Raw genomic sequence first — 25,242 nt, forward strand, 5'->3', positions numbered from 1 at the left:
AACGCAGATAAGTGTGAGATATTGCACATTGGAAGGACAAACCAAAGTAGAACGTACAGGGTAAATGGTAGGACTCTGAAGAGTGCAGTTGAACAGAGGGATCTGGGAATACAGGTACAGAATTCCCTAAAAGTGACGTCACAGGTGGATAGGGTCGTAAAGAGTGCCTTTGGTACATTGGCCTTTATAAATCGGAGTATCGAGTATAAAAGTTGGAGTGTTATGGTAAGGTTATATAAGGCATTGGTGAGGCCGAATTTGGAGTATTGTGTACAGTTTTGGTCACCTAGTTACAGGAAGGATGTAAATAAGGTTGAAAGAGTGCAGAGAAGGTTCACAAGGATGTTGCCGGGACTTGAGAAGCTGAGTTACAGAGATTGAATAGGTTGGGACTTTATTCCCTGGAGCGTAGAAGATTGAGGGGAGATTTGATAGAGGAGTATAAGATTTTGATGGGTATAGATAGAGTGAATGCAAGCAGGCTTTTTCCGCTGAGGCTAGGGGAGAAAAAAAACAGAGGGCATGGGTTAAGGGTGAAAGGAGAAAAGTTTAAAGGGAATATTAGGGGGGCTTCTTCACGCAGAGAGTGGTGGGAGTGTGGAATGGGCTGCCGGATAAAGTGGTAAATGCATTTAAGAAAAACTTGGACGGGTTCATGGATGAGAGGGGTGTGGAGGGATATGGTCCAAGTGCAGGTCAGTGGGACTAGGCATAAAATGGTTCGGCACAGACAAGAAGGGCCAAAAGGCCTGTTTCTGAGCTGTAATTTTCTATGGTTCTATGGTTTCTATGGAATCTCCTCTGCACCCCCTCCAGTGCAATCACACCCTTCCGATAATGTGGTGACCAGAACTGCACACATTACTCCAGCTGTGGCCGAGCCAAAGTTTTATACAATTCCAACATTTATAGAATCATAGAATCCTACAGTGCAGAAGGAGGCCATTCAGCCCATCGAGTCTGCACCGACCACAATCCCACCCAGGCCCTACCTCCACAACACCATGCATTTCCCCAAGCCAGTCCCCCTGACACTAAGGGGAAATTTAGCATGGCCAATCCACTTAACCTGCACATCTTTGGACCGTGGCAGGAAACCGGAGCACCCGGAGGAAACCCATGCAGACACGGGGAGAACGTGCAAACTCCACACACACAGTGACCCAAGCCGGGAAGTGCTAACCACTGTGCCGCCTGGGTACATAGCTCCCAGAGATGCGTAATATCATTCCCAATCAACCAACAGGAAATGTAGAGGAATCATTCGCCCTCTGCCCCTCAGTGGTGACGTTTGGGCCTTCACTTGGCATCTCATAGACTTGCATCTGAAACTTGATGGAGTGGAGGGGAAAGGGAAAATGCAAATTTATTCCCAGGGCTCTGACATGATCTTAAAAAATCAACTTCACATTAATCATCCATACTATCTTATATTTCCATACTATCTTAGAAAGCTATTTCTGCGTGGCACAAATAATTCAACCAACCTGCTTATCACAAACCTGGCTAAGAAACAATGCACGGTTTGATGAAATCGCGGGGGCTCGTACTGACTTGGAACAGTTATGACAGTCAATTCAATCTTGCTTGTATCAAGGTTGCAGGAAGTCACCCTCAACTCCAGCTATCTCTCCCCCTGTATTAGCTGGGTAACATAACTTTCTCCAATCTCCACATCCACGCAGCAACAGATGCTCCGAACTCACATGACGAGGAAATCATCGATTTCCAACAGCAGGGGAAGTCTTCACTTGGATGATTGGTAGATGAACCAAATCGTAGCCTCACACACTGAAAACAAGTGCTACAATCAAACTGAAGCAGCACAGGGACATCACTCAGGGGAGATGGTGGCACAGTGGTAATGTCGTAATCCAAAGGCCCAGGCTAACCCTCTGGGGACATGCGTTCAAATCCAAGTTATATTCAATTCAAGACACCTGGAATTGAAAACTAGTCGCGACCATCATTGATTGCCATAAGAATCCATCTGGCTCACTTATGTCCTTTCGGGAAGGAAATCTACCGCCCTTGCCTGGGTCTGGCAAAGTGATTGACTCTTAGCTGCCCTCTGCCATGTGTTGGCAAACCACTTAGCTCAAGGGCATTTAGGGATGCTGCTGGTCTTGCCAGCGATGCCCACATCACGTAAAGACTGGTGATAACTCCATAGCATTCTTAGCTGCAGCAAATTAAATTATGCATTAATCCAGGGATTAATCTGGTTTGATTTTGCAAACAAAACCATCCAGTAGGCTTCTCTCTAGGCTTCACAAGCCTTGCCATGCACAAGTGGCGTGAAGAACAACTGCCTACGTATCCAAAGAGGTCCATGCAAAGCGAGAGACAGGCAAGGCCACTACTCTTTAAACAGAATCGCATCTGCCTTAAAGGTTAGACAAGTGGAACTAGTTTTCAGAAGGAACAATTAATGAGGGTTTTTTTTGCACCTTGTCCTCAATATTCCGGGCACCATTCACTGTACAAGTCCGATGTTCCTCAGCCAAACACCAGGAGTGCTGGACAAGCAACTCATGCTACGGAAAGTGAAACTGAGGGAAGAGTGGAGGGAGCATATTCTCGGATATGTTTACCTTATAATGTGACTTCGGGGGGGCATTGGGGGATGCAATGATACCTCAAAGTCATGTCTGTAAATTGCAAACAGGACGAAAGCTGCAGAACTATTAAATATCGTATGCTTTGCTCCTTTGCGATTTTTCACCCAGAAGATTACTCTTCTTTGCATAAACCGGGTGCAAAAGGCAAAGTGCTAGGTTATTTGCTGTGCTCTTAAATTCAGATTTACACACCGCTTTTGGCTTTGCTGTGTACAAGGATGGATCAGTCAATTGTTCTTTGAAAACTAGCCCAGATTTTGGTGCATATGCATTCTTTGTGTAGGTCTAGCGCACTGATAGCTGAACACTACCTGCTCGTCGAAAATATAATCCGTGCCACCTTGGAGCACCTTTTCAAATTTCACGCAAGGTGTCGCACGGATCCAATCAATGCATACATCGAATGAGGCAGAGAGCTTGGTAGCGTCTATAGACTGAATTACCTGTCGACGGAGGAGGAGGAACGGTTGCAGGCGTGAACTGTTTGGAGAGGGAGCTCCGGGGCCTCCTGTTCCAGTGGGGTGGGGAAAGGTAGGGTGAATGCCTGGCAGCGATGTGGGAGGGTGGGGCTGATGGTGACCTGGGTATGTTGGCAGTGGCCCAGGCTGCGGCGTGTGCTGGGTGGCAGCGGGTTCGAGGGCTGATAGGTTGGCATGGAGGCGGGGGTCATTAGCGATGGTCCCGGCATGGAGACACCAGGCATTGTCGGACCGCTGAGAGAGGCTGTTGGTAAAGATGGGCCAGTCAACCCCGAGCCTGGCAAAGGATTCTGAAGCGGATAGGCTGGGAGTCCACTTGGAGGAACCTTCGGCTGTCCGAAATTCTGGAATTGTGAAAAGGCTGGGAGGGGGGGGGGGGGGGGGGGGGGGTGGGGGAAGAAAAACATTAAAATAAATCCAAGTTTTAGCATTAACGCAACATTTAATTTGTATTTATCTTTTCCTTGTTTTGTTCCTCTCTCCTAATAATACCTTTCACATAAAATTTCAGCTTGAACTAAGGTTCAATGTTCCTGCGTTCAAACCTGAAACGACGGCAGTGCATTTCTCTCTCTCTTATACTCTGCCCAAACTACAAAGAACAAAGAACAGGACTGCACAGGAAACAGGCCCTTCGGCCCTCCAAGCCTGTGCCGCTCATTGGTCCAACTAGACCATTCGTTTGTATCCCTCCATTCCCAGGCTGCTCATGTGACTATCCAGGTAAGTCTTAAACGATGCCAGCGTGTCTGCCTCCACCACCCTACTCGGCAGCGCATTCCAGGCCCCCACCACTCTCTGCGTAAAAAAACGTCCCTTGGAGAACAGGAGAATTGGCAGGGACACACCAAGCACGACTCAGATCTCTGTTAGTCCAGACAGGCCAAGCAACTCTGAACTTGGGAACGGAATGGGGAGGCGATGGCTTAGTGGTATTATTATTAGACTATTATAGAAACTCAGCTAATGTTTTGGGACCCGGGTTCGAATCCTGCCACGGCAGATGGTGGAATTTGAATTCAATAAACAATGTAAAGTTTAAAATGTATTTATTAGGCACAAGTAGGTTTGCATTAACACTGCAATGAGGTTACTGTGAAAATCCCCTAGTCGCCACACTCCAGTGTCTGTTCAGCTACACTGAGGGAGAATTTAGCATGGCCAATGCACCTAACCAGCACGTCTTTTGGACTGTGGGAGGAAACGGAGCATCCGGAGGAAACCCACATAGACACGGGGAGAACGTGCAGACTCAGCACAGACAGTGACCCAAGCTGGGAATCGAACCCAGTTCCTGGCGCTATGAGGCAGCAGTGCTAACCACAGTTCCACACCCTGAAATTAATTATCTGGAATTAAGACCCTACTGCTGACCATGAAACTATTGTCGATTGCCAGAAAAACCCATTTGGTTCACTAATGTCCTTTAGGGAAGGAAATCTGCTGTCCTATGGGCGGCACGGTAGCACAGTGGTTAGCACTGTTGCTCACAGCTCCAGGGACCTGGGTTCGATTCCCGGCTTGGGTCACTGTCTGTGTGGAACTTGCACATTCTCCTCGTGTCTGCGTGGGTTTCCTCTGGTTTCCTCCCACAGTCCAAAGATGTGCGGGTTAGGTTGATTGGCCGTGCTAAAATTGCCCCTTAGTGTCCTGAGCTGCGTAGGTTAGAGGGATTAGCGGGTAAATGTGTAGGGATATGGGGATAGGGCCTGGGTGGGATTGTGGTCGGTGCAGACTCGATGGGCCAGTTGGCCTCTTTCTGCACTGTAGGGTTTCTATGTCCTTACCCGGTCTGGCCTACATGTGACTCCAGAGCCACAGCAACGTGGTTGACTCTCAACTGCTCTCCAGGGCAACTAGGGATGGGCAATAAATGCTGGCCAGCCAGCGATGCCCATGTCCCATGAATGAATTAAAAAAAACTGGCAATTAAAACGCCCAAAATCTATGCAGTGCTTAGCATCAATAACTTGCATTTACACAGTGCCTCAAGCACAGTAAAATGATCCAAGGTGCTTCACAAGAGGGTCAGCAAGACTTTCTACTGAGCTGTTTATTTGGACAGGTAGCCAAAGGGCATCTTGGAGGAGGAAAGTTTTCAGGGAGGGGTTCCAGAGCAGAGGAACCAGGCAGCTGAAGGTACATCAACTGATAGCCAAGCAGAGAAAACTGAGGACGTGCAAGAGGTCAGAGATGAGAACTGGGGGAGCACAAAGATCTCAGAGGGTTGTAGGAGGTTACAGACCATAAGATGTTGGAGCAGAAGTAGGCATTTGGCCCATTGAGTCTGCTACACCATTCAGTGGGATCATGTCTGACCTGGTATGATACTCCTCAACCCCACTTTCCTGCCTTATCCCCATGACTCCCCTTACTGATTAGAAATCTGATTAGAAGCTACCTCGTTATTTAGATATAATAATACACCTCTACTGGGAATTAAGTTGCTGAATGAACCAATGTGTTTCCTAGAGTCCAAAGGACTAAAGTTTCAATAATCCTTTACTAATCTCTTGCCAACTGACTCATGACACAATGCACAAGGGACAACCTAACATGGCAGTCACTTTGACGCACCAACAACTGAGGGCTTGCAGTGTGGGGAAAATGAGGCGGTGGCACAGTGGTATTGTCACTGGGCTAGTAATCCAGAGACCCAGGGAGCCAGGTTCGAATCCCGCCATGGCTGATGGTAAAATTTGAATTCAATAAAAAAATCTGAAATTAAAAGTCTAATAATGACCATGAAACCATTGCCGATTGGTTCACTAAAGCCCCTTTAGAGGTGGAAATCTGCTGTCTTTCGATCACGAGGGGTCACGGGCTCAAGCTGAGAGGGGCGAAGTATAACTCAGACATCAGAGGGACGTTTTTTACACAGAGGGTGGTGGGGGCCTGGACTTACCTGGATAGTCACATGAGCAGCCTGGGAATGGAGGGATACAAACGATTGGTCTAGTTGGACCAAGGAGCGGCACAGACTTGGAGGGCCGAAGGGCCTGTTTCCTGTGCTGTACTGTTCTTTGTTCTTTATAAAACGGGTCAATGTAAAAGATGAGTAGTTTCAATCATGGAACACAGCAGGAGGTCTGGTTAAAGTCGCAGAGTAGGCATCAGACGTTAATGTGCAGTTTCAAATGCAGTTGATACCAATGGGATGAGAGCTCCTTTGATGTGTGGATTCGATCAGACCAACACGAATTGGGTCTTGGCAATCTCAACCCTAGTGAATATGACTTAAAACTGGTCCCCACTGGCAACTGCACGATGAAACTAAAAGATGACTGCTGCGGGAAATAGAAAAGAATCTCTGATGTGGTGAGATTGGAGCTGAAATCTATTGTTGGAGAAGAGTAGAGAATGCACTGTGTCTATATATGTGACTCATTACTGACACTGGCAACCAAAACCCAAATAAAAAACACCCAATGCCCGGATATCCACATTGATTAACAATGTTATTTCAAAAATATCAACTGCATTTTCATTTTTTTAAAATTATAGAATCCCTATAATATAGGAGGCGGCCATTTGGCCCATCGGGCCCGCACCGACCACCATTCCACCCAGGCCCTAGCCCCATAACCCCACATATTTACCCACTAATCCTCTTCACATGAAGGGCAATTTAGCATGGCCAATCCACCTAACTTACACATCTTTGGACTGTGGGAGGAAACCGGAGCACCCGGAGGAAACCCACGCAGACACAGGGAGAACGTGCAAACTCCACACTGACAGTGACCCGAGGCCATAAATTACCTAAGTGTACATCAAATGGTGACAGCAGAGGCCCCCGCCATTTGGCCCATCATGATCCTGCTAACTCTCTGTAAGGGCGATTCACCAAATGCCACTTTCTCCCCTTCTCAAATAGCCCGCCAAATTTCTCCAATTCAGATAATATTCATGTGTGCGTGCGTACACGCGTGTGCATACATCGTGCGCGCGTGTATACGCTGCATGCACATTGTGTAGGTATACATTGTATGTTTTTATACTATATATATTTATAACATTTTACACTTAAAATTTTACACAGTTAATTTATTGACATATAAGCTTATTTCTCTCTTCACATACCTTGATCGCCTGCCCCCTTGTCCACCACCCACATTGCTGAGAAACTCACGATTTAACTCGACTAGTCACTGATTTTAAACAGGAATATGACTGATCTGCTTTGACCTGTTAAACGGATTACCTGGTGCAGAGACTGTGGTAGGATGTTGTGGGTAGGTGGGACGAGGCGCTCCTGGTTTGGAGTACATGTTGGTGGCGCTGCCAGCCATGCCTTGAGTGGGGAGGACAGTTGCAGATGCGACTGGGACAGGCTGAGGAGTGAATACTGTTGGAGCAGAATGAGAGATTGGGGCCTGAGGACTAAAGCAGGGCTGATAGGGAGTCTGAGAAGACAAAAAAAAAATTGCTATTATTACGAGGCGGGGGGGGGGTAACCATGTTAGGCAGTTAACTGCTGAAAGTTTCATAACTGATTTCATTCATTCAGTGACGGCATGCGTCAACTTTCATGGACTTTTCAACAATATCATTTTAAAACCAGGAGACTTGCGGACAAGCAGACGAAGTAGCAAGCTTACTGAAACATATTTCTTCGAATACGCCAGAGGTGTCTTATGCGAATACTGACGGGTATAAGGCAATGAGTTACGTTTGCCCCATGCAACTGGGAGGGAATTAAGAGAGTGCACTTTGCAGTTGAGAATAATTGCAGCTCATTTATGCAGCAGGCACCAGGTCACCAACAGTAAGTGGCACAAATACCGAAGGGAATAGGAGAATAAGTCAAGGACAGTATGGAATAAGCTGCAAATTTCACAGTACAATATCCAAAATATATTGGTTTTGTCCATGCAGACTTTTCTATTTGCTCCACCGATGGTTGATGGAAAGAATGCACGGTGATACTGGACATATAGTGAGATATGTATTCAGCTAAAGCACAGGAAGGAAGCAGCATAGAAATGCGTACGACACATTGAATAGAATGCATGAAGCAGCAGCGACACTTGTGGATAGTAGGAAGGCGCACACATCGCAGGATAATGGTGCAGTCACAGATCAGAATTGTAACAACAGGCAATACAGAGTTGGTAAGAAGCTAGGTGAGAGATTCAGCCCTCGTGCTGCCTACCTGTTGGGTAGCCTGCTGGACTGGCCTCGGAGGTGGTGTCTGCCGAGCTGGAGTGGGAGCAGGAGTGGAAGTCGGACGCATACTCCTCGTCACAACCCGGTTAAAGGGGAACGCGGGGGGCTGCTGACCCATCATAGCTTCTCCCTGAGCGTGGAACAGTCGGTCACGGAGCTGGAGTACAGTAAACTGAAAGAGACAACGGTTCCCGTTTAGGTAAATGTACCGTAGACCAGAAATACAAAGGGTGGGATTTTAAAGTCGGGATCCCCATTTACATCCAATTAACTATGCATATTAGGAGTTAATGCCTGATAGTTCCTCCCCCCCCACCACCCCGTTCCACCCCCCCCCGTCCGTCCGTCCCACATGTCCCCCCACATGTTCCCCCCCCCCCCCCCCCCATATTACATTACTCATCTTTGCACATACGTGAATGGGCAAAGTATCCACCACCCACCAAGTCGAGGTTACTGGCGGACCAGCCGCATTCAGAACCCACCCTGCCAGCATATGTCATGGGACCTGCCCCCGGGACTTCTTTTGATGTAGGGGGTGATCTTGATTCTCGCCACCCCTCCCTGGCGACAATCAGGTTCATGCCCATTATGGGCGGGAATCTGGTTTACATTCATTATAATGCACGGTGGCACAGTGGTTAACACTGCTGCCTCACAGCGCCAGGGACCCGGGTTCAATTCCAGCCTCGGGTCACTGTCTGAGCGGAGTTTGCACGTTCTCTCCGTGTCTGGGTGGGTTTCCTCCGGGTGCTCCGGTTTCCTCCCACAGTCCGAAAGATGTGCGGGTTAGGTTGATTGGCCAGGGTAATTTGACTATAGTGTCAGGGGGATTAGCAGGGTAAATATGTGGGGTTATGGGAACAGGGCCTGGGTGGGATTGTGGTCGGTGCAGACGCGATGGGCTGAATGGCCACCTTTTGCACTGTAAGGATTGCATGCATTGTATGTACTCCTGTAAACAGGCCTTTAAAGAAGCTCCAGTAAACAACACAGGAACAGGAGCAGGGCCTTCAGTCCCTCAAGTCTTGTTTCCCCATTCAGTGAGATCGACGTCACTCTGTTTCTTCACTCCATTTATCTACTTTGGTTCCCTTCTGCACCCAACAAAAACTCATTTTAAATGTTGAAATTTTCCAATGACCGCGGCAGGTTTTTTGGGAGAAGACAGCGCCAGATTTTGACTCCCCTTTGTGTGAGGAAGTAATCCTAGAACAGGCCAGCTCGAATTTCTCCCTTACTGTGAAATCTCCCACCACAGGAAATAGTTTCTGCTGAACTACCCGAGCAAATCATTTAACCATCTCAAAACACCCCAATTAGATTGCCCCTCAATCACTGATACTCCATGAAATACAAGCCTAGTGTGAGGAGATATGCTAATATTTCTGACTTCAATCTCACCTTCTGCAGTTCCCCAGCATCCTCTTTTACACAACAATGCTAGAAGGTATTTTGCATTGTAAGTACTTTGATTCTCCACTAAGCCGAGATGCTATAGAAAATTGGATACTCGTATAATAGCCACAATACCTTCCTACAAATAGAAAATTAACGCGCAGGCAAACCTGATCTGACGAAGTGGGGAGGTAGCTCATGGCCGCTTCCAAACTTCCTTGTGCGGCCAAGAGACTAGCATACTGCGTGAGCTTCTTCGCAAAGACTGGGCCCTCCGCTGCCATGTCTGTGCCCTGCAGTAACTCGATCGCTTTCTGCAAGATCATAATCTTTTCCACAAGGTCCTGATGGGAAAGAGACAAAACACGACTGAAGCAATAAAACGTTCACCATCAACAAAGTGCCAAGATGCGAAGATTAGAGGGATTAGCCATGGTAAATGTGTCGGGTAATCGGGATAGGCAGAGGGCCTGGGTAAGACTCTCTGTCAGAGAGTTGGTGCAGACTCGATGGGCCAAATGGCCTCCTTCTGCACTGAGGGGATTCTATGACTCAAGGGACAGTGTAAATTTCTGTTACTCTTTCATGGGATGCATCATTGGCAAGGTCCACATTTGTTGCCCATTCCTGGGGTGGCACAGTGGTTAGCACTGCTGCCTCACAGCACCAGGGACCCGATTTGATTCCCGGCTTGGGTCACTGTCTGTGTGGAGTCTGCACATTCTCCCTGTGTCTGCGTGGGATTCCTCTGGGGGAAACATAGAAAATAGGTACAGAAGGCCATTTGGCCCCTCAAGCCTACACCACCATTCAATATGATCATGGCTGATCATGCGCTTTCAGTATCCCACTCCTGCTTTCTCTCCATACCCCTTGATCCCTTTAGCCGCCAGGGCCACGTCCAGCTCCCGCTTGAACTATCTAATGAACCGACCCCCAACAGCTTTCTGTGGTCGAGAATTCCACAGGTTCACAGCTCTCTGAGTGAAGAAGGTCTTCCTCATCTCAGTCGAGTGGCTTACCCCTTATTCTTAGACTGTAACCCCTAGTTCTGCCCTTCCCCAACATCGGGAACATTCTTCCCGCGTCTAGCCTGTCCAGTCCCATCAGGATTTTATATGTTTCTATGAGATCCCCTCTCGTTCTTCTAAATTCCAGTGAGAATGAGGTCAGTCGATCCAGTCTCTCTTCATACGTCAGTCCTGCCATTCCAGAAATCAGTTGGGTGCTCCGGTTTCCTCCCACAGTCCGAAAGACGTGCTGGTTAGGTGCATTGGCCGTGCTAAATTCTCCCTCAGTGTACCCGAACAGGCGCCGGAGTGTGGTGACTAGGGGATTTTCACAGTAACTTCATTGCAGTGTTAATGTAAGCCTACTTGTGACGCTAATAAATAGATTTAAGCTTAAACCATGTGTCTCATCAGATATGGGGTGGTAAATGCAATGTATAAAATTTCTGATTTCAACTAAAGATAGGTTTTAAACTCACCACAGTGAATTTTTTTTTCTTTTTTTATTCATTCGTGGGACATAGCTGGCCAGTATTTATTGCCCATCCCTAGTTGCCCTTGGAGGGCAGTTGAGAGTCAACCACATTGCTGTGGCTCTGGAATCACATGTAGGCCAGACCGGGTAAGGACAGCAGATTTCCTTCCCTAAAGGACATTAGTGAACCAGACGGGTTTTTCCGACAATCGACAATGGTTTCACGGTCATCAGTAGATTCTTCATTCCAGATTATTTTATCGAATTCAAATCCCACCACCTGCCATGGCAGGATTCGAACCCGGGTCCCCAGAACATGAGCTGAGTTTCTGGATTAATAGTCTAGCGATAATACCATTAGGCCATCACCTCCTTCCAACTCTGTATTACCCACCGTGGATTTAACTGCATAATATGTACGTCAGGCATAAACACAGGAATGCACGGAGATCTGAATAACAGGCTCCTACCTCTAGTGCGAGTGGAGTCGAACTTTCATGGGTTTTCACCCAACATTCTACCAGTTTCTCAACGTTTCCCGAACAGATGTAGCAAAGACATGCCTGCATGCACAGCTGCCCCCCATTCTCCATTTCGAGGCGGGATCCTAGAGTATCTGAGGAAGGGATTCAACATTGGTTAGTGAAGTGCAAAGACCTCCATTTTCAAACTTTTCTTTGGTGGATGAGGAATGAGAGGTGAGAAGTCTTTGCCCCTCATGCATGCTGTTCAGATTAACATGATTTTTAAAAAATTAATAATTTTTGTACCTCTGTAGTGTGTCAGCTATACTCAGGCAGTACTTGGTATTAAATGTCCAGTAATAAATATCAGTAAGATGATAGTGAGAGATTTGCACACGGCACGGTGGCTCACTGGTTAGCACTGCTGCCTCACAGCGCCAGGGACCCGGGTTCGATTCCCGGCTTGGGTCACTGTCTGTGCAGAGTCTGCACGTTCTCCCCGTGTCTGCGTGGGTTTCCTCCGGGTGCTCCGGTTTCTTCCCGCAGTCCAAAGGTGTGCTGGTTAGGTGGATTGGCCAGGCTAAATTGCCCCTTAGTGTCCAAAGGTGTATAGGTTAGGGGGATTAGTGGGGTTATGGGTGCGATGCTTTGTCGTAGAATCACAGAATCCTACAGTGCAGAAGGAGGCTATTCAGCCTATCGAGCCTGCACCAACAACAATCCCACCCCAATCCTATCCCCATTTCCATACATATTTACCCTGCTAATCCCCCTGATACTCGGACAATTTATCATGGTCAGTCCACCTAACCCGCACATCTTTGGACTGTGGGAGGAAACCGGAGCACCCAGATGAAGTCCACATGGGGAGAATGTGCAGATTCCACACGGACAGTCACCTGAGGCCGGAATTCAACCCGGGTCCCTGGTGCTGTGAGGCAGCAGTGCTAACCACTGTGCCACCGTGCCATCCAGTCAAGTAGTCCATGTTTGGAAGGACAAAAATCCATACATGGACTGCTTGATTGGACGGGGGTGGCGCAGTGGTTAGCACTGCTGCCTCACAGCACCAGGGACCTGGGTTCGATCCCTGGTTTGAGTCACTGTATGTGTGGAATTTGCACATTCTCCCCATGTCTGCGTGGGTTTCCTCCGGGCGCTCCGGTTCCCTCCCACAGTCTGAAAGACGTGCTGGTTAGGTGCATTGACCCGAACAGGCGTCGGACTGTGGCGACTAGGGGAATTTCACAGTAACTTCATTGCAGTGTTAATGTAAGCCTTACTTGTGACACTAATAAATAAATTTTAAACTTTAAGTACTTCTTGACTGGGAGAAGTGCTGGTGTTTACAAGATTGTCCTCGGCAATGGAAGGAATTCAAGTTACAAAGTATGAGCTGTATTGCACAATAAAATTTTGTGCTCAAGTGCATTTGCTTCTATTGTATACAGACAACACAATAAATAAAATCTGCTGACTGACAACAGGGAACATGTTCCACCAGCATCAAATGAATGGAAATTCAGGCCATCCCCAACACATAACAGTGCGGAGTGGGATATAGAATTATGTTGGGGAGTAACTGAGACTTACAGAAGCCAGCAAGATCCTGGATGCACTTGAGAGAGGGGGAAAATTCAAAGGAGATGTGAGGGGCAGGTTTTTCTTTTACAGAGAGTGGTAGGTGTCTGGAATGTGCTGCTAGGGGTGGTGGGGGTAGATAGGATGGGGGTGTTTAAGGGGCTTTTAGATAAGCACATGAACATACAGGGCAAAGAGGGATAGGGCCCAAGGACATTGGCATCATGTTCGGCACAACATTGTGGGCAGAAGGGTCTGTTCCTGTGCCGTACTGTTCTGTGTTCTATTCAATCCCTGCTCTGCATTGCTAGTTAAGGAAACCATTCGATTGGCCTTTGTACCCTGTGTAAGCAAAGGGAAAAAATCAGTCTGGGTCTCAGCACCTGAATGTTAACCAGTGGTTGCTGCCTTTACGGCAAGCTTTGGCTAGATCAGATGAGGGTTGCTCCAGTCATAACGGTGTTCAAGTTACCTGCACATGCTCAGTATGCATTAATCACACTTCAATATAATATGATATAAAAGCAATATGGCTTGAGTTCCGAGGTAGAGTTGGACTGGACTCAAGACGTTAACTTTGTTTGCCTCTCCTTGGAATACTGGTCACTGGGTGCGAGTGTAAAACCAATTGCAAACAAGCAAGAAATTCCTGAAAGAGTAGGGATTGGGGGAAAAGTACAGACAAGTGAAAAATGACACAGAAGAGATGAAGTAGCAAGCTTACCACAGAGCATGGGGAAGACCTCCGGTTTGGTGTACGTTAAAAGGGCAGCCAAAGCCTCTTTCCAATTGTCCAAGTCACAAGATTCGACGATATCCCTCCAATTGTGGGTGACGACAGAGGATACAAGCTGCAACAGGACATTTAGTGCATTCAGTATTCCTCTAACTGAGCAAGTGATTAAAACACGACAACACATGGAACTGTATTCAGGAGCTGTTTAGTATGATACTCCTGACTGACTTGCTTAGACTGCAACTCCTGCTGTTAAAATGGATTTTCTCACTTACTTTTGAAACTATTTAAATGCTAAAGAAACAATGGTCTAAAAAAAAGTCAGATTAATTAAAATTGTTTTTTTTCCCGTAGAGTCCCATTAGTTACATCGAGTCTGCACCGATCCACCAAAAGAGTCCTCTACCAAGGCCCACTCCCACCGCCCATCCCCATAACCCTGCGCACGTCCCATGGCCAATCCACCTAACCTGCACATCTTTGGACACTAAGGGGCAATTTAGCACGGCCAATTCACCTAACCTACACATCTTTGGACACTAAGGGGCAATTTAGCATGGCCAATCCACCTAACCTAGACATCTTTGGACACTAAGGGGTAATTTAGCATGGCCAATCCACCTAACCTAGACATCTTTGGACACTAAGGGGTAATTTAGCATGGCCAATCCACCTAACCTACACATCTTTGGACACTAAGGGGCAATTTAGCATGGCCAATCCACCTAACCTAGACATCTTGGGACACGAAGGGAAACTTTAGCATGGCCAATCCACCTAACCTGCACATCTTTGGACACGAAGGGAAAATTTAACATGGCCAATCCATCTAACTCTCTCATTTTTGGACTGAGGGGGGAAACCGGAGGAAACCCACGCAGACACGGGGAGAACGTGCAGACGCCACACAGTCACCCAAGGCCGGAATCGAACCCGGGTCCCTGGCACCATGGGATAGGAATGTTGGCCACTTGTGTGACATAGTGATTGACGTACAATACTACACGCTCATTGTTACATTTAAAGGACATGAAGTTTTAAGGTATAAAGTTGAATCCACTTTACCATCCTGAAAAGTTCTTGTTCCTTGCTCTGGTTTCAATAGCATTACACATTTACCTCTATAGCTTAAATATTATTCCAATCACTGCGTACTTTGTTACCACAACACGGTGAAAGCATTTTAATTGATTACAGTAACACTTACAATGGAGGATATGTTGTTGGTAACGTTATCAATTGCTTAATTACAACTCTTTCACAAATATTACAACCATTAAAACATTCCTTCACTGAGTGGTAGAGGATTATGTTGTAATAGCCCTTTATTTCCCCTGCTATGTATTTGTGGCATCAGAAACTTCCAATTTAGGCACTATCCAGACCAGATGAAGATTACTCCAAGGTCCAACACGAATCAAATACAAAGTGAATCTACTTACAACCCTGCTCCTATACAAGTGCATCACCAAATCCCAGGTTTGATGCTTTCCCTTTGTTACACCTGCCCATTTTGTGAGTTCAGTGAGGTGGCCCATGTGATGCAAATAGTTTTCTGTTGAGGTTACAGTTTGGGCTTATACTTGCTGGAGTTTAGAAGGATGAGAGAGGATCAGATCAAGGTATATAAAATACTAAAAGGGACTGATAAAGTAAATGTGGACCAAATGTTCCTCTCATGGGGCGATCTCGAACAAGAGATCACAGGTATAGGCTGAGAGGCGGTAGATTTAAAACTGAGCTGAGGAGGAACTACTTCTCGCAGAGGGTGGTGAATTTGTGGAACTCGCTGCCCCATAGCGCGGTGGAGTCTGAATCGTTGAATGGTTTCAAGAAGGAGATAGATATATTTCTGATAAAGGGATATGGGGAACAGGTGGAGAGGAGGATTTGAGACCAGGAACTGTTAGGAATGGATTAACAGACTTTCCAATTAAGTCCTATTGTGATGTCAATTATCCAATAGAAATCACTGATATATAAAGGGGCCACAGGTGACACTGGGTGTTTGGTGGAGAATGGTGTGTGGAGTTGGATCAGAGAAATAAAGGTATTTTATGAAGAAGCAGAACTTGTGTCTCCTTCATTGAAGGGAAACCGAGAAGCTCAAATAGAAAGAGATCAGCCATGATCTGATTGAATAGCAGAGCAAGCTCGAAGGGCTGCCTACTTCTGCTCCTAATTCCTATATTGCCTCAATTCATCTAATTTCGGGGGCTACTAACTGAAAGAGACTTGCGTCCTATCAGCCAGAGACAGATTTAAACTCTTCCCAGAAGAGAAAGGGCTAAAACCAGGTGTGCCACAGATCACTTCTTTCGGAACTGAATTTTGAATAAGCCAATGCTTTACATTTTTGGATGAACAAGGATATCTACATGCTCTGCAAACTCGAGTGGCATTTACCCGTGAAATCTTTGTCTTTCTTTTGGCGAAATATCTATTCTGCGTTTGTGCAAGAAGCTCTTCTCCCCCAGCAATAGCGAGAATGATGGCATCCGCAAAATGGTCATCTTTTAGACACAGTTCAACAGCACCTTCGAAGTTCCCTATTAGCAGGGCTTGACTGATCAATCCTTCAGTATCTGAAAACACAGACATCAATCCTTCAGCAAGTCAGTCCACCATTAATCTACAATACAGAACTAACGGGACCTCTTCAGTCACAGGGGACATAACCAAGGCTCCAACTGTTAACGCCCAGGAAAAAACAGAACTAAAAGGTGGAGTAATCAGAGGTCATCACAAGTTTGAGTGAAGAGGCGCTTTTCAAAGGAGGTCATAATGGAAGAGGGGTAGGTTCCAGCATTTGGAATGCTAGAACTGCCATCAGCAACATAGATATCAGAGGTAGGTTCTTTACGCAGAGAGTGGTTGGGGTGTGGAATGGACTGCCTGCAGTGATACTTTAGGAACATTTAAGCGGTTATTGGATAGGCACATGGAGCACACCAGGATGATAGGGAGTGGGATAGCTTGATCTTGGTTTCAGATAAAGCTCGGCACAACATCGTGGGCCGAAGGGCCTGTTCTGTGCTGTACTGTTCTATGTTCTATAGAGAAAGGGAGGCAGAGAAAATTAGCCAGAGTTCTGGCCATCAGGACCTGCTGGAAAATATACCTGTGCTGATATCAGACAAGGACACCATCAGGTCCAAGACCGACACTCAGCATGAGCGGCACAGTGGTTTGATTCCAGCCTCGTGAGACTGTGTGTGGACTTTGCATATTCTCCCCGTGTCTGCGTGGGTTTCCTCCGGGTGCTCCGGTTTCCTTACACTGCCCAAAGATGTGCAGGTTAGGTGGATTGGCCGTGCTAAATTGTCCCAGGATGTGTAGATTAGGGAAATTAGTGGATTAAAGTTACGGGGATAGGGTCTGGTTCGGATGCTCTGTCGATGGGCTGAATGGCCTCCTTCTGCACTGTGGAGGTTCTATGAGGAATAAGCACTTGAAGGAAGGAACTGGAGGATGACGCCGGTGCTGCAGCCATTTATTGATACTGTCGTTCAATGTTACGTTTTGTAACTGCAGAACACCAGCCCCAGCCTCTATCTGCACCTTCAGGAAAGGGTAAGGTTGGAAAAGGAGCAAAGTAAAGGTGCTATAGCGACGGCTCTAAAATCAGGTCGCATATCTCGCGTTTCTATAGCTCTGCCGAAAAGCTTTGTTTGGGGATCATCCAGCACTTGCCTCCGGACACAGGGATTTCGAAGAGGGGCCTTTCTCCTGGAATATTGTCAAAGAAGTCGGACGTTGTCGAGGCATCCCCTGCTGCTACAGACTCCTCCGAGCTCGAACTCTGCAAAGGCAAGTGAACAAAAAAAAATTCCAATGTCATTGCTGCAAAGGACAGGAGAGACATTGGCCCCTGCACGCAGTTACAGAGCGTACTCACTCGATCACCACACTACCTTACAGAAAGCTGAACCACGGTGGCACAGTGGTCAGCACTGCTGCCTCATAGCGCCAGGGACCCAGGCCCAATTCTGGCCTTGGGTGGTTAACTGTCTGTCCGTGTGGCGTCTGCACGTTCTCCCCGTGTCTGCGTGGGTTTCCTCCGGGTGCTCTGGTTTCCTCCCACACTCCAAAGGTGTGCAGGTTAGATGGATTGGCCGTGCGAAAATGCCCCTGTGTGTCAGGGGAGATTAGCTAGGGTAAATACTTGGGGTTTTGGGCCTGGGTGGGTTTGTAGTTTGTGCCGGTTCGATGGGCCTAACGGCCTCCACCCGCACTGCAGGGATTCTATGATTCTATGCGTGACAAGCTCACAAACGGTTGTGCTCGGTTTTGCAAATAAATTGCTAGTTTATGCACGAATAGCGTAAAACCAGACAGAAACTGGATCAGATGTTGCAGTGTTCGTTTGTGATCCACAGATCGTGTTTGCACTCTGCATTCAGCGAGGGATAAAATAAACTCCACCAACTGAGGTTTCTCTTCAATCCCTAATCTCCGGTACAATTAGAATGTTGGTATCATCGATAATACCAAAGATTTTTACACATCTCACAGCAATCTCTATTTTAAGCTTCGAGATCCTTAGGAATTCAGCCTGACTGACATTATAAACAGCCAATTCTTACGGTGGAGTTTCTCTAAACCTGGCTCACATTCTCATCTCTTGTCAAGGTGTGGTGCTCCTTTGGCCCCATCTGCTGGCTGCATTAGGAACTGCGTGACAATACACACAACTCTAATTTGAACCCAAGATGTCCCCTTCACACTACCTCCTTCCTAAATCTCTTTCCAAACTGTGCTCCTGACATTCTCATTTATTTTTAAGACCATACCGGCTCCTGCAGTTGTGTTTGTAGCTTTTATTGACCCACAGTATGCTGGAAACTTTAAAACGGACTCCCATCTATTCAGCAACTTTGCAACCTCCTCCTTAAGAATGTCATTTATGCTTGGTCGTGAGAGCCAGTTTCTACTTCCAACCCGTCAAGCTCACTCATCCTTTCAAATCTAAGCTATGGCAAAGACAGCAATGGCAAGGTCAAATCTAAAGTAAGGCGGGTAGGAACATCAGGAGGTTGCGGCCGGAATTTTCCAGCCGTTATTCCAGGCCGGTCACACCATCGGGATTTTCTGATCCCGCTTTGAGATTTAAATGAATGCCAAATTTTCCGCCCTCGCTTGCAGAGGTAGCGGGGCGCAAATGGCAGGAAATTTCCCCCTTACATGTCCATAAATCACTAAGATGCAGTTATAAAACGTAACATTGAACTACAGTATTAAATGGCGGCAGCACAGGTGGCCATTCGGCCCATCATGTCTTTACCTGCCGTCTACAAGAGCTACTCAGCTAGTTCCATTCCCCTGCCTTTTCCCACCATGGTCCACATTATTTTTTTCCTCTTCAGATATCCATCCAATTCCCTTCAGAAAGACATGATTAAATCGGTCTCCATCTGGGGCAGTTAGCACTGCCGCGTCACTGAGCCAGGGGCCTGGGTTCGATCCCCAGCTTGGGTGACTGTCTGTGTGGATTTTGCACGTTCTCCCCGTGTCTGCGTGGGTTTCCTCCAGGTGTTCCTGTTTCCTCCCACAGTGCAAAACTGTGGGGGTTTGGTGGATTGGCCATGCTAAATAACCCCTTACAAGATGTGCAGGTTAGGTGTATGCGGGGGGGTTACGGGGATAGGGTGGGGAGTGGGCCTGAGTAGGATGCTCTGTTGGAGAGTTGGTGCAGACTCAATGGGCTGAATGACCTCCTTTTGCACTGACGGAATCTATGATTCTATTCAGGCAGCGCGTTTTAGAAGCTAACCACTCGCTGCGCAAAAGCGTTTTGCGTCACATCACCTCTGGTTACATCGTCAGCCACCTTATATCTGTATCCTCTGGTTCTCATCCCCTCAGCCAATGGGAGCAGCTTCTCCCTATCTACCCTGTCCGGGCCCATGATTCTGAATGCCTCTCCCAAATCTCCTCTCAACCCCCATTTCTCCAAGGAGAACAGCCCCAGCCTCACCAATTCATCCACGCCACTCAAATCCCCGCAACCATTCTGGTAAAGCATTACCTCAGGATGGTGAGCAAGTGACGTGTCTCCTGTCCAAAGCCTTGGTCAGACCCCACCTGGGCTGTTCTGCTTCGTACTGAGCACTGAAGCTCAGGAATTTATATAGAGGCCGCAGCTGGGGTACAGCACAGATTCACCAGTGTAACTAAAGGGTTGCATTTATAGAATAGACTCAGAATCCCTACAGTGCAGAAGAGACCATTCAGCCCACCGAGTCTACACCGACTCTGACAGAATATCTTACCCAGGCCCTCTCCCCCGCCCTCCTTAACCCCATGGCTAATCCACCTAGCCTGCACATCTTTGGACACTAAGGGGCAATTTAGCATGGCCAATCCACCTAACCTACACATCCTTGACTGTGGGAGGAAACCCATGCAGACACGGGGAGAACATGTAAACTCCACAAAGGCTGGGATTGAACCTGGGTCCCTGACGATGTGAGGCAGCAGTGCTAACCACTGTTCCACCGTGCTGCCCAGCAAACTGATCACACATTTTTGTACGGTGACCAGCGACCCCCTGGGGCTACCAAGTCTGTGTCAGCTGGACCTTTTCACTTTTAGCTTCGCTCAGGGTCATCTCAACCTCTTTCTTTGAGTTTAGAGGTTGAGGGATGATCTAACTGAGGTATTTTGAAATTAAAGGTTTCAATTGGGTAGGTATTGGCGTGAGGGAGGAAAGTGGAGCACTCGGAGGAAACACATGCAGACACGGGGAGGACATGCAAACTTAACACAGACAGTGACCCGAGACTGGAATTGAACCCGGGTCCCTGGCGCTGAGGCAGCAGTGCTAACCATTGTGCCACCTTTGCTGGGCAAAATATAGTAAGTTTCACTAACACAGTTCAGACAAAATGTATCAGGCAAAACAAAGACGATCGTGCATAAATGATAGGGCCAGTGAATAAAAACAACTGAACCAGCAAGTACCTGACTGGAGACAACTGGCATTTTCTGCGCACGCTCAGTAACTTCCACTTCTAGAGTTTTCAGTCGCACGCAGTTACCCAGAGACGAAGCAATCTGAAATCGACAAGTCAACGTGGTGAGCAACTGGCAACATTCAGCAAGAACAAATCAGAATAAAGCAGAAAACCCAGCTATAGATTACTCAAATAGAGATGAACTGAAAGGAGGTTGAAAGTGTGCATATGGGGAAGCAAAACTGGGTGCGAGGACAGAGTGCACAAAGCAACTGAGAGGGAGAGAGACAGAACAAGCAGATGGCAGCAAGAGCATGCAAAAGGCAAGCAAAGGGAGCGAGCAACAACAGGAGTTTGAAGTTTATTTATTAGCATCATAAGTGGGCTTAATTAACACTGCAATGAAGTTACTGTGAAAATCCCCCAGTCGCCACACTCCGGTGCCTGTTCGGGTACACTGAGGGAGAATTTAGCATGGCAAATGTACCTAGCCAGCACGTCTTTCGGACTGTGGGAGGAAACCGGAGCACCCGGAGGAAACCCACGCAGACACGGTGAGAATGTGCAAACTCCACACAGTGACCCAAGCCGGAATCAAACCTGGGTCCCTGGTGCTCTGAGGCAGCAGTGCTAACCCCACTGTGCCGCCATGAGACCCAACAGGAAGAAGTGCAGTGGAAGGCAGAGCAAGCGAGACGGAAAGAATTGGGGATTTTGAAGTATTTGCAGTTCGCCACACCACAGGAGATCAGCAAACTCATTTCAAATAACATTGCATTTTCTGTACAAAGGAAAGTTAGCTTCCCCCAAGTGATCATCGCCCTGACTAGTCTTCCACTGTTAAGTGCAGAAACGTGAAATTTTAGCAAATGGTCTGACCTCACTTACACCCACCGATTCTGACAAGCGACCAGACGGAGTCGAACCTCACCACGTAACTACAGCGCTCAGTGAAAATCTTGTACACTTAGCATTCCCTAAGCCACAGTATGTGTTTACCTTCTTATCCAATCCTTCCTTACTGTAGCCAAGCAGATTCAAGTATTTTGTTCGAGGATCTTGCTCAAAGTTTACCTGGAGGAAGGGAAACAAATAATCTGTTTTAGCACAAAACTGTTTAATCCACTTTATCACGTTTGACATTTAATTAGAGAGCTTTCCTGAGGGATAAACGCAACGCCAAAACAGTACTGCGCCACACGGAGTTAAGGAGATCCTTGGTCTGTGCCAAGTTAGCTGATTTCAGGAGAACCGGTGGAATTGCCTTGGTGCTCCCGGGGTGTGCAGGAGAATTCCCACTCGGGATTGTGAGGACAGTATCACGCTTGGCTCCCATTCAGTGGAATGGCTGGTCGACAAGCTCCATCAATGCTCAGAATTGTGTAGAGCAGCCATGTGGATAAGGAATTGGAGAGCTGTGAGACAGCACACTAACAAGGCACCTACAGCGGACAGAGAGACAAATTGGAGGAACCATGAATAAGATTTAAAAAAAACAACTGAGTTAGCAGAGAAGGTCATACAGGAGCCTCCAATACAGGGAGCACCTATCTATATTGTCGACAAGATAATGAGGGGCATGGACAGAGTGGATAGCTTTTTCCCAGGGTGGAAGAGTCAATTCCTAGGGGGCATAGGTTTAAGGTGCGAGGGGCAAGGTTTAAAGGAAATGTACAAACAAGTTTTTTTACACAGAGGGTGGTGGGTGCCTAGAACTCGCTGCCGGGGGAGGCAGTGGAAGCAGATACGATAGTGTCTTTTAAGGGGCATCTTGTCAAATACATGAATAGGATGGGAATAGAGGGATATGGTCCCTGGAAGAGTAGGGGGTTTTAGGGGTGCAGGCCTGGAGGGCCGAAGGGCCTGTGTTCCTGTGCTGTAATTTTCTTTGTTCTATACATAATAATTGTAAGCATTGCAGGGAATTGGCCAACAGGAAGACGACAAAGTAACAGTGATGGACAGGTACTCTAATTAATAGGACGTGGCCAATGATGACCTAACAAGGATTCATTTTGGAGCCTAAGCTATGACATTTAGGTGGATTGGCCATGTTAAATTGCCCCTTAGTGTCCAAAGATGTGCAGGTTAGGTGGATTGGCCATGCTAAATATGCAGGGTTACAGGGATAGGGTGGGTAAGTGAGCCTGGGTAAGATGCTCTTTTTTTTGAGAGTCAGTGCAGACTCGACGGGCTGAATGGCCTCCTTCTGGATTGTAGGGATTCTATGACGACACTGTGATAGAAACAATCATGCAAATTGTCCATCATGTACCTCAATTAATTAACATTTTTGGCATAAGTTTAGTGTTTTTTAAAAATTACTTCAAACTGCACTTCAACAAGTGATTGGTTGTTTGTATGGCAGAAGGAATACTGTATACAAATACTCCTTGAAAACATTTACCAGTTTCAAGAGACGATTTTGCATAGATGGGAGCGAGTGGCCAGAAACTGTGGCTAAAATTTGCAACCTCATGTTTAAGTTCGTCTGCTGCTTTGTTGCATCTCTGTAATTTCCTGCAGCCCTACAATCCCAGTTCCTGCAGTTCTGGCTTTGCTCCCTCTTCCAGCATTGCCCACCACCAACGCCCCACTGCGCCCCCATGGTCATTCCTTCAGCTGCACGTTTCTGGAACACCCCCCGCTCCTCATTTAGGACCGTCCTCAAAACACACTCCAAACAAAGATTTTGGTGCCCCATCCTCCGAACACCGAGGAAGAGACAGTGGCGGAATGGTAATATCACTGGACTTCGAATCCACAGGCCCAAGCTAATGTTCTATGGACATGGGTTCAAATCCCAGCACGGCAGGAATTTAAATTTAGTCCATAATTTGAAATTGAAAAACCCGTCTCAGTAATGGCGGCCATGAAATCATTGACAAATAGCGTAGAACCCCTGGTTCACTAATGTCCTTCAAGGAAGGAAATCTGCCATCCTTACCTGGTCTGGCCTACATGTGACTCCAGACCCACAGCAGTGAGGCCGACTCTGAAATAGCCTAGCAAGCCACTCAATTCAAGGGCAGTTAGGGAGGGGTAATAAATGCTGGCCTTGGCAGTGACACACATCGCAAGAAAGGGATGTGCATCAATATTTATTACACCTCTATGAAATACTAGGAGACTTTTAAAAATATAGATAGCCGTGAAAATGTACTTTTCTGGGGTAATCAGATTGCTTATTTGGCATAAACCTTCATTGTTTGAAATTACTGTGCATGTTGGTCTAGTAATTGGAGATTGCTTCAACCGTACAAGGAGACATAGAAACTAGAACAGGAGTAGGCCATTCGGCCCTTTGAGCCTGCTCCACCATTCATTATCATGACTGATCATTGAATTCAATAGCCTGATCCCCACTCTCCCCCCCCCCCCTTCCCCTCTCTCCCCCCCCTTCCCCACTCTCTCCCCCCCCTTCCCCACTCTCTCCCCCCCCTTCCCCACTCTCTTCCCCCCCCCCACTCTCTCCTCCCCCCCCTCCCCACTCTCTCCTCCCCCCCCTCCCCACTCTCTCCCCCCCTCCCCACTCTCTCTCCCCCCCTCCCCACTCTCTCCTCCCCCCCTCCCCACTCTCTCCTCCCCCCCTCCCCACTCTCTCTCCTCCCCTCCCCACTCTCTCCTCCCCCCCCTCCCCACTCTCTCCTCCCCCCCCTCCCCACTCTCTCCTCCCCCCCCCTCCCCACTCTCTCCTCCCCCCCTCCCCACTCTCTCCTCCCCCCCTCCCCACTCTCTCCTCCCCCCCCTCCCCACTCTCTCCTCCCCCCCCTCCCCACTCTCTCCTCCCCCCCCTCCCCACTCTCTCCTCCCCCCCCTCCCCACTCTCTCCTCCCCCACTCCCCCCTCTCTCCTCCCCCCCTCCTCTCTCCTCCTCCCCCCCCTCTCCTCCCCCCCCTCTCTCCTCCCCCCCCCCCTCCTCTCTCCTCCTCCCCCCCCCCCCTCTCCTCCCCCCCCTCTCTCCTCTCCCCCCCCCCCCCATATCGCTTGGTCCCTTTAGCCCCAAGAACTAGATCTAATTTCTTCTTGAAATCACACATTTTTGCCTCAACTACTTTCTGTGGTTCCACACATTCACCACCCTCTGGGTGAAGAAATTTCTCCTCGCCTCAGTTCTAAAACCTCATCCTCAAACTATGACCCCTAGTTCTGGACTCCCCCCACCATTGGGAACATTTTTTCTGAGTCTACCCTGTCAAACCCTGTTAGAATTTTATAAGTTTCTATGAGATCCCCTCTCACTCTTCTAAACTCCAGTGAATATAATCCTAATTGACTTAGTCTCTCCTCATATGACAGACCTGCCGTCCCAGGAATCAGCCTGGTAAACCTTCGCTGCACTCCCTCTATAGC

The 25,242-nt window shown here is 47.7% G+C and overlaps 1 protein-coding gene across 1 annotated transcript in view; it reads right to left on the reverse strand.

The window, feature by feature from the left end:
- LOC144480308 (protein transport protein Sec31A-like) overlaps positions 1–25,242 on the reverse strand; it is a 106,606-nt gene that overhangs the window by 35,315 nt on the left and 46,049 nt on the right. Inside the window, 12 exon segments of the mRNA XM_078199662.1 lie at positions 3,065–3,112; positions 3,115–3,243; positions 3,246–3,461; positions 7,305–7,506; positions 8,256–8,441; positions 9,838–10,011; positions 11,623–11,768; positions 13,922–14,048; positions 16,340–16,518; positions 17,627–17,735; positions 20,897–20,989; positions 21,889–21,963. Of these exon segments, the coding sequence (XP_078055788.1) occupies positions 3,065–3,112; positions 3,115–3,243; positions 3,246–3,461; positions 7,305–7,506; positions 8,256–8,441; positions 9,838–10,011; positions 11,623–11,768; positions 13,922–14,048; positions 16,340–16,518; positions 17,627–17,735; positions 20,897–20,989; positions 21,889–21,963 (1,684 nt within the window).

The sequence above is a fragment of the Mustelus asterias genome, chromosome 28, assembly GCF_964213995.1.
Source record: "Mustelus asterias chromosome 28, sMusAst1.hap1.1, whole genome shotgun sequence".
Lineage (NCBI taxonomy): Eukaryota > Metazoa > Chordata > Chondrichthyes > Carcharhiniformes > Triakidae > Mustelus > Mustelus asterias.